Source organism: Caretta caretta, chromosome 1 (assembly GCF_965140235.1).
Source record: "Caretta caretta isolate rCarCar2 chromosome 1, rCarCar1.hap1, whole genome shotgun sequence".
NCBI lineage: Eukaryota > Metazoa > Chordata > Testudines > Cheloniidae > Caretta > Caretta caretta.
Genome location: NC_134206.1, coordinates 132,289,228 through 132,299,485, shown reverse-complemented (window position 1 = coordinate 132,299,485; position 10,258 = coordinate 132,289,228). Strand labels below are relative to the sequence as shown.

Below are 10,258 nucleotides of genomic sequence, written 5' to 3'. Positions count from 1 at the left end.
CTTAGTCGGTCTGTGGATGCCTGTGTTTGTGTTTGCCTGGGTGCATTAGGCATGTTTGTATCCGAGGATAAGTAGGTGTACTTGTTTAAGGGCCAGATCCGGCAGGTTGCTGCGTGTCTTCAATTCCCTGTGATGTCCGTGGGAGCTAACAGGGCTCAGCACTTCGCACCGCAAGCCGTGTGTGTGTGTGTTTAGGAATGCCCGAGTCTGCATGTGTGCTAGGGGTGTCTGTGTTTGGGGTGTCTATTTAGGAACAGCTGAGGGTCCGTGTAGGCTGGGCTGAGTGCTAGTCATGTAAGGGGGTGGGGGAGTTACTGTGCAGGGTCTGTGTGCCGGTGTGTTGCAGCAGCCCAGGGTGTACACAGCATGTGTCCAGGGGACCTCGGAGAAGTTCACCAGCTCCCTCGCATTCTCTGTCCCCTGCCTGCGGTCAGGCAGCCGGGCTCTGCTGTCACTCCCATTTCTTGCAGCCAATGGCACAGCCTCCTGTCACCCTCACCCCACCCCCTCCTGGGAGTAAGGGGAGGGGTGTGTGCTGGGGAGGGGAGGAAGGGGGGTGAAGAGAGTTGAATGATTGAACTTTCTTGTTTAGTTTCTGCAGCGCTGAGGTCCCCCCCCGCCCCCAGTCCAGTCTAGCACCAGATCGGTGCAGGGGGGCTTATTCGGGCGTCCCTTGCTCTCTGCGGCACCCCTTCCTCTCCTCAGCACCCACCCACCGCACAGCGATGGTGCTAAAGGATCCCGCCGGGTCTCTGACCCTTTTCCTTTGGATTACGGCTTCCTGGGGCTGCCTGGCTGCAGCTGCCGGGGTTGCTGCTGCTCGCAAGCAGGACGAGTCTTTCTCCACTGTCAGTGTCTACAGAGCCAGATGCACCTCCAGGTGCCTGAGCCTGCAGATCACTCGCATATCTGCCTTCTTCAAGCATTTCCAGGTACGGTCGCAGCGCAATAGGGAAAGAGAGACCCCGCACCCGCCCCTCGCCCCTCGCCACGCGCTCTCCACGCGTGCAAGCCCTCGGCCCGGTGACGCCGCTGGGCAGTGTTGCCCAGGTCTGGGGGAGTGCACGTTCAGGGTGGGGTGGGGGGTGCTGTGAGGTGGGGGGTGGGGTGCTAGTGGGTGTACATGGGACGGCTTGGTCTTCATCGCTTCTTTGCAAACTTCCCGGGCGGGAGTTCCCAAAAGGGGCTGCTTATGTCGCAGGGTGTACATCTTCCCCCCCCCCCCCGGCCCCTGCGATCGCCCCAGAGCTTAGGCAGGTGGAAACCCTTAACGCCAACACAAGGAACACCCGGGGCGACCAGAACGAGAATGAGTGGTATTTCGGACCCGTCCTCACGCTGTGCAAACCAGACTTTTATCCCGGCACCGGGTCTTACCGGGGCAGATCGCTGTGCTTGCTGCGTGTTTAGCTAAATGCTCCCATTGACTGTTAATTGCATTTCTTAAATGTCCTAGCGCGGCTAGAACTGGGGTTGTTTGTGCAGGGATTTGTTGGCAGGGTTTTTCACTGAAGCGGGCAGTTTGTGCCGGGGAAGGTGACTTATGCAGGCAAGGCAGCTCTCTTCCCCCTCACAGGTGCCCAGTTTGGTTAGTCTCTAAGGTGCCACAAGGACTCCTTTTCTTTTTGCGAATCCAGACTAACACGGCTGTTACTCTGAAACCTGTCTCTGATAGTTACTTTGATAGTTACAGAGGACCTGCAGCCCAGAGCCTCCGAGGGCTCCTGATTTCATGCCCGGGCGGCAGGCGATGTCCTGGCATGGTTGGCTAAGCGCGCACGTCTCTGGTTTTTAGGAGATTTAAGAGCGGTGTGAAAACTAAGTAGGACAAGACACTGGTGCTTTGTGTGTGTGTGTGGAGGGGGGTTTAAATGCTGAAGAAAGTCTGAGGGGCAAATGATCTGAGTTTTGGTTGCTCTGATGTTAAGAAGCAAGTGTTTATTACAGTTCATCATTGGAGTTGGATTTCTCTTACGTTCTGCTTGAAAATTCGGGATGTTTTCTTAAGGGCGATGGTCAAGAGTTTGTAGCCTCTGTTCCGATCTGCCAGAATAAAAGCGGATGGGGAGTTGGTGGTTATAATAGAACTACAAACTAGGCGACAAGCTATGCGGGACAAATGTCTATGTGGTGGCGGAGATGATGATGATGATGATGGGGGTGGGGCAGAAATGGGACAAGACATTGGGAAATAGGTCGAGGTGCATGAGCTCGAGACCTGTCTGGAGTAAAATGAACCACACCTAAATTGGTGGGTCAAAAAGCATATTTAGGACATCGCGGACGAGATCTTTTTAGGAAATCGTGTCTCCAACTCGGTATGTCCACACCTTCCCTCTAGACTATCTCTTCCGACCCCCCCCCCCCCCACACCTGTTCGGTGGTGATGTAAAGACTGAACTGCATCGGCCAGAAGGAAATGGTGAAAACACTTTAAATTGCACATAACAACAGCCCTCTCTCCCCTTAATAAACTGGCCTCCCACCTATTTGGACAGAGGGAGCCATTAGCACTGTAGAGATATGTCCCAAAACACGGGTGGGGAAAAGGTGAGAGGGAAGTGATTGTGTTTCTCTCCTCTCTGTGCTTTTAGAGTGCATTGAAACAAACACAAACTGCGAGGGAAATAGTTACCTAAAGCCGCTTTGTTCATCCAAAGCAAAGGAGTTCACCTGAAATGTTGGGCTTTTTAAAAACCGGATCACCGGTACATATTTTAAATTCAATGGGAAAATAAAACCCAAATGTTTTGATGTCTCGACTGCAACAAGAGCTTTCTCGTATCTGTAGCTGAATTTAAGAATAAAAAGCCTGGGAATGCAAAAGAGCCCCTCTTAAACGGGGGCAGGGGGGAGGGGAGTGGAGAGCTTGGGGTACGCTACTGACTGTCCATATCAGACAGAAAGGGCAAGGGGAAAGTATTTGAACCTGCACATTCGCGTGTGGGGCAAAGAGCACGTGCAGTCCCAAGGTTTTACCTGAAGGTGTCCTGGATTTTGAAACTGCAAAGTGCTTGCTATGAAAATGTCTTCGTCTCAGAAAATGTCTCGAAAGCAGGAAAAACATGTAAAACAGTTCTTTATCTTGGAATGGGCTTGCACTGTCAGCCGGTTGTAACTTATTTGTTGTAGAGTTTCAGTGGCTAAGGCGCCAGTTTAGATCAAGCCAATTCCTAGTGAAAGGCTTTTTTTGTTTTTTTCTTGGCGTGATTTCTTTTCCGAAGTAAAACTGCTGACAGAATGCACATTGCCAAACAATACTGATTACATTTTAATTAGCTAGGGTGAAATAAACTGCAAATTACTCAGTTAGGGCTTAATAATGGGCCGCTTTTTTTTTTTTTTTTTTTGTAATCAATTGCAAATCTCAGAGTTTTAACCCTGGGTTGTAAAGGACTGTAATGTTTAGAAGAAAACGATCTCGCTTATAAAAGTTAAGCTTCCCATTGTCTTTTAATGAAAAAAGGAAGGACTGTTTCATAGGGTGCATTCACTGTTTGATATGCATAATAGACCACAAGGTCATACCTAGGCGACATTATTCAATGATGAGAACTACCCTCAACTACCATCTCTAAAGTAGCAGTTGCTGAAGTTATTTCACTGCAGAGGATGCCACATTATCTCATTATCGGACTCAGCCTTTGAAGTGACCCAAACATTAACTCAGCCCAACAGCAAGAGTAAGGTTCTAGATTGTCTCACTAAAGACCACATGAAGAACAGGTAGTGCCAATGCTTAATTTGTGATGAAAGAGGTGCTGGGCCTCAAGCAATTGTTTTACTTTCATAACTGCTGCAGCAAGGCAGAAGGGCCAGGGCTATGAACTGCTGGGCCAGAGGCCTGGGACAAATTAAGTACTGTGCAGTGCCTGTCTTGAGAAGACTCTCTGCTTTTCCTCATCCCCTCAGTTGCAGTCACGCAGTAGCTGGGGGTCAGCCAGATAGCTCTGGAGCACGGGGGTGAGCGGTGCTGCTTCTGGATGACACATGATTCCTGGGGGCTGCCTTGTGTTGTAGAGGTGGAGGGTTCTAAAAACACATCATTTAGGGTCTGATAGCAGAAATATCAAGTCATCTGAACAATGAAGAAATCAGTGAAGGGTAAGGATTATTTCTATAATTCCAGGCTCTTATTTTCCCCATTGTCCTGCCCAGAGCTAGTCGATATTTTTTGACTATATTTTTCGTGAAGAAAATGGAATTGTTATCACTGTTTTCATCATTCTTTAAATCACCTCAGGTTCTGATGGGCAGTTGAAATGCTCTGTTTTCTTTAACTTCACTGCCTCACTTCTCTATGGAAATAATATTTAACTACCTCTGAGCGGTGTCTGACATCTCAGATACCCCGATGAAGCACCTTCACTAGGAAGAAAGTGTGTTCTAACCATGTTTTAGCTAATGTGTGGTAAAACCCTTGGTAAGAAAAGGCAATTTGTAGTTTTCAAACACATTAGCAAGTTCTATCATGTGTCCCCCATACTTATGATGTGTATGAGCACCTCACAATCTTCAGTGAGCAAATTAGGGAAATCAAGCAAACTAGGGAAATATGGTTTTGACAAAAGTACTATAAGGTGGGTGCAAAACTGGTTGGAAGGCTGTACTTAAAGAGTAGTTATCAATGGTTCACCGTCAAACTGTGAGACTGTATTTAGTAGGATCCCACAGGGGGTCAATCCTGGATGTGGTACTAGTCAATATTTTCATTAATGACTTGGATAATGGAACGGAGAGTATGCATATACAATTTTCAGATGACACCAAACTGGGAGGGGTTGCAAGCACTGTGGAGGACAGGATTAGAATTCAAAACAACTTTGACAAATTGGAGAATCGGTCAGATCAACACAATATTCAATAAAAAGAAGTGCAAAGTACGTCAGTTAGGAAGGAAAAAAATGTACAACTACAAAATGCAGAATAATTGGCTAAAAGTAGAGCTGCTGTAAAAGATGCGGGAGTTATAATGGATCTCAGAGTGAATATGAGTCAACAGTGTGATACTGTTGTGAAAAAGGCTAATGTCATTCTGGAGTTTATTAACAGGATGCATTATCTAAGACATGGGATTTTTGTCTCAATCTACTCAGCACTGGTAGGGCCTCAGCTAGAGTACTATGTCCAGTTTTGGGCACCGCACTTTAAGAAGGATGTGGACAATTTGGAGAGAGTCCAGAGGAGAGCAACAAAACAGATAAAAGGTTTAGAAAACTTGACCTATGCAGAAAAGTTTAAAACTTGTTTAGTCTTGAGAAAAAAAGACTGAGGGCGGACCTGATAATAGTCTTCATAAATTACTCCTGGAGGAATTCTGCACCAAAAAAATAAAAATTCTGCACACAATATTTTAAAATTCTGCATTTTTTTGTCAAAATAATGCAATATAATCCAGCTAGTTTCAATTATTTTGGTAATTTCTTTAAACTACAATACAATGGATGGAGAATGGAAGTGGGAAGCATTGGAGGAAATCACCAACCCCCCTCTGTCTAATAGTAATATAGCTAGTATTGACCCTTACTTCTAATTATTAGTCAACAAATATATGCAGCCATATGCTCATTGTTACAACATAGGCAACTGAAGAGCAAGTGAGGGCTGGGGACTCAAACTCACAATTTATACTGGCTACTGACCATCTCCAAAAAGGTCAGTCGCAAACAGTTCATGGAGCACATTTTGATAGGTATTTTTTCAGTCCAAATATGTAGACCAGTTCTAAACACTAAAGCACCATAAGCATTTATAAGGCCATACTGCACTTTACAATAAGGCTCCTTTACACCACTCTGGAAATGTAAAGGAGCCTTAAAATTTTTACACCTGTTTTATACTCTTTTTTGTCAGCATCTACCATTGGCGAGTATACACATTTTCCCTGCCTAGTGGGCTGGCTTTTGTGGATTGCATTCTTTAGGTGACTCTCTCCCCCCATTCATTGTATAGGGAACCTAGGGCTCTAACTCAGTCTTTGTGAATCACGTTGTTCCTGTGATTTTCTGGGTGCCTAAAAGTTAGGTGTTGCAATGTTCAGCATTCCAATGCCTAAATCCTTGTGTGGATCCGAGCCTGTGATTATTATAAATAGCTTCTTGGCTGATATGATCTACCAGAGCTAAGGAGTTGACTTGGTAAAGAGTTAGTTTTACACAAACCACTGCAGGTTTCAGAGTAACAGCCGTGTTAGTCTGTATTCGCAAAAGGAAAAGGAGTACTTGTGGCACCTTAGAGACTAACCAATTTTTTTGAGCATGAGCTTTCGTGAGTTTCTCCAGATGTCTTGCTCTGTTCTCTTCTACCAAAACTTGAAAGAATCCTGTTCTTCTAAAGGCTAAGAAACTGGGATCCTTGTACTTAGGCGGTGTACTGAAAATTAAAGGCACGTAGCAGAGAAGACGGTTCCACACATGTATGTACTTCTTATATGTCCACATGCTTCTGCAAGCCACATAAATATGTTAGGCCAGATTCCTGGCTTACTTGCTTCTGCAGTTTACCTTAAATATAATAGCTGAGAAGATTTGTATTTTCAAGGAGGAGGATGTATAATCTTGTATAGTTCTAATCAGGAATAATTAAGTCACTTAGTCTAAACATTTGTTATATTCAGTAAACAATAATTATATTGTGGTGAGAGAATGTTCTCATCATTTCAAATGTACCATTCTCCTATCAACAATGTCTTGCTCTGTTCTCTTCTACCAAAACTTGAAAGAATCCTGTTCTTCTAAGGGCTAAGAAACTGGGATCCTTGTACTTAGGCGGTGTACTGAAAATTAAAGGCACGTAGCAGAGAAGACGGTTCCACACATGTATGTACTTCTTATATGTCTACATGCTTCTGCAAGCCACATAAATATGTTAGGCCAGATTCCTGGCTTACTTGCTTCTGCAGTTTACCTTAAATATAATAGCTGAGAAGATTTGTATTTTCAAGGAGGAGGATGTATAATCTTGTAAAGTTCTAATCAGGAATAATTAAGTCACTTAGTCTAAACATTTGTTATATTCAGTAAACAATAATTACATTGTGGTGAGAGAATGTTCTCATCATTTCAAATGTACCATTCTCCTATCAACAAATGAATTTAGGAGAGCTAGAGTTTTGGCAGACCAAATAAGGCACATTAAAAAAAAAAGTCTCCCATTTTGCATGCTCAGTCACTTGTGGGTACAAATAATTATGTGTGCAAGTGATATGATTTAGATATCTTGCTACCAGATTGCACGCGCTAATCAGGTAGCTAGTTATCTAAATGCCACCACCTCTGCCTAAAAATGATCACCACCCCAAAATTGATAGCTCTTGACACATTTCAACTTTAATTGATTGTAGGTGCAAAAGTTGTAGGGCCAGGTTGAGGCCCCTTAACAAATTTGGCCCACAGTGCTCTGTTGCAGAGGTAAGGGAGAGCAAATGTTAACTGCCAGTATAATGTAACAATTGTTACTGCACTTCTCAGGGTATTTCCAGTTTCCGCTCCATGCTTCATATGGTGTGGTGACCAAAACTTAGCATAGTATTGTGCATGAGAATACATTCATTTATATAGGTCAGTGGTTCTCCAACTTATTTGATCGGGACCCCCTTCTTTGTGTCTGTAATAGTTTACACACACACACACCACCACCACCACCACCCAGCTCTGAAGGCAGAGTAGAGAGCAGCGGCTGCTGCCTGGGCACCCAGCTCTGAAGGCAGAGTGCTGGCTCGGTGTCCGGCTCTGAAGGCAGCACTGCACCAGCAGCAGCGCAGAAGTAAGGGTGGCAGTGTGAAAAATGATATTTGTCATCACTTTTCACAGCAGACTTATAGCCTCATTGCCACCCTTACTTCTGCGCTGCTGCTGCTACCCCAGGGCTGACAGCCAGAGCCCTGCCACCTGCAGGTGAGGGATTGTGGGGAGGGAAGGAGAGCCTGAACCTGGGCTGCCTCCCAGTGAAGGACTGGGGGGGCAGGGAAGGAGAGGCCTGGCAGCGGGGCTTCGGCTTTTTTGCCCCAGTGCGACGGGACTCCGGGTGTCCCCTTTATTCCTGCCTCCTGGGTGTGCGTGCCCCTTCTGCATGAGCCCCAGCCACCTGGGGCTGACAACCAGAGCTCTTAAAAAAAATCCACACAATTTGCGCCTCCCTTGACACATTCCCGTGCCTCCCTTAGGAGGCCTGCTCCATAGTTTAAGAACCACTGATATAGATAATAGCATTATGATGTTTTTTGTTCATTCTTTAACTGCTTCTTAATATGGTCTTACATCTTGTATTCTTTTCTGACTAGTTTGTGACATCTAGATCTTTTACTTGAATGATTACAGTTAACTTCAAACTCAATGATCTCTCTGAAAAGCTCAAATTGTTGCTGTAAATATGCACTCACACTTGTCCACATTCAATTTAATCTGCACAGACTGTCTACTCATCTAGCTTTGTTAGGTCTTCCTTAGCTTTCTCAGTCTTCTTTAGACTACCAAGTAAATGTGTGTTAACTGCCAGTTTAGCCATTTTAATATTTAAATCCCCTTCAAGATAATTAATTATGTTAAATAATGCTGATCCTAGCAGGTATCTTTGGGGCACCCCAGTGGTAACTTTCTTCCATGTATACAACCTTACCATTTATCCAGACTGTTTGTCTCCTGTTTCTTCACCAGTTTCTAATTCCAGATAGAATGTTACCTCTCACCCCATGACTACCTAGTTTCCCCCTTTCTAGAGGAACTTTCTCAAAGGCTTTTTGAAAATCCAAATCCTCTTTTCACTAGATTGTTTGTATCATATAGAATTCAGTGTTGGTTTGGCTATCTAGTCTTATATCTGGTCTAATCCCCTTGTTGAGATCCATGATCATAGACTCAGGAGTCGTACAGATATGCTAATATGATCCTTTTGGAGGACAGAATCTGAGTGGATCAACTGTTTAGATTGGAGGCTGATGGTAGCACATCAAAAGCACAAATCATTTAAAATGTTGGAAAACCAAATTATGGATCTGAGACAGAATTAAAGCTTTAAGGCAGAATCTAGCTCTGTGATATGGGTCAATGGAATTCAATGGGAGGTTTGCCCACTTTCCACAGGGCTGAATCTGCTCCTTATAATCCTGCAATTTTGACTGATCAAATTTGGGACCTTTAAGTTTGGATAGTGTCCCTTTAAATTTGAAGTACTTTTGTCTGATCATGTCTTAAGTGTAACTTAACTATGCAGAAAGATAAGGAAATAGTGGATTTATTGAGGAATAAAAGTTGGCAAGGTACTTCCATCCTGCTACATTTTGCTTGTGGCTGCCTAAACATTCTTAAAATAATACTTTTACTGTCATGCCCTTCAAAAACCATTTTCATTTTATTTTAGAGAGTCTGATCTACAGACATGATGCAAAAATACATTGTCAATAGGAGTATTGTTGACATTAGCAGAGCTTGCATCAGGCCCAGTATTGATGTTATTTTTAAATCTGGAAATGTAATTCAGAGAAAGAAATATTCAACTTTTAAAAAGTAAACAGATACATTTTTTTCTTGCAGTCTGTAGCAGCGTGCTAAAGGTTAAGGAGGGCTTAATCTATGAAGTGCTTATTTTAAATTTAACTTATTAAATCATCATTCACTATCTGGATAAGGACTATTTCTGTGATTAACTTGTGTTCTGAAATGCATTTAAAATGTATTTGGTTTAATAAGCTTCCTATGAAGAAAAAGTCAATAAGCATCTATGATTGCTTAAAAACCAGAATGGTTTTCCTGTATGTTGAACATTTGTAATTTTGCAGAGGGCAAATTTCCTAGGAGTGAATGTCAACTTTGTGGGCCTGTGAAAGGAGATTATTATTTACAAGCTGGTCTTCCTCTCTTGTGACATAAAAATCATGTTAATTTTTTGCTTCCACTGTTATCTGGAATTAGTAGAGATCCAACTCTGTAAACAGACAGGATAATCTTTTAGAATTCATATTTTTAAAGGCAAAATGATGACTAATGGGTGTAGCCTAGGAGACAGGGTATAATGAAAGAGAGGAAACATTGTTTATATTGACTTAATTATTCAATACTTAGCAATGAATAAGTTAGTGGGTTCTCTGAACAGGTGTAAATCTTCTGGCAAAACAGAACTCAGAATAGGAGATAATACTGTGGAGCTGCATTCTGCGATGTGATCATGAAATAGTAGAGTTCATGATTCTAAGAAATGGTAGAAGGGAAAACAGCACAATAAAGATAACGGATTACAAGAAGGCAGACTGTAGCAAACTCAG

The 10,258-nt window shown here is 43.5% G+C and overlaps 1 protein-coding gene across 4 annotated transcripts in view; it reads left to right on the top strand.

Moving 5' to 3' along the window:
- The first annotated feature begins 555 nt into the window (after positions 1-555).
- ANOS1 (anosmin 1) overlaps positions 556-10,258 on the top strand; it is a 181,251-nt gene continuing 171,548 nt past the window's right edge. For 2 of the 4 annotated variants that reach the window (XM_048860383.2, XM_048860365.2), the window contains exon 1: positions 557-932. In XM_048860383.2, coding sequence (XP_048716340.1) covers positions 726-932 — 207 coding nt within the window. In that variant the 5' untranslated portion in view covers positions 557-725. Of the gene's footprint in view, positions 933-10,258 lie in introns of all 4 variants that reach the window. The other 2 variants (XM_048860374.2, XM_048860391.2) reach the window with 2 other exon arrangements.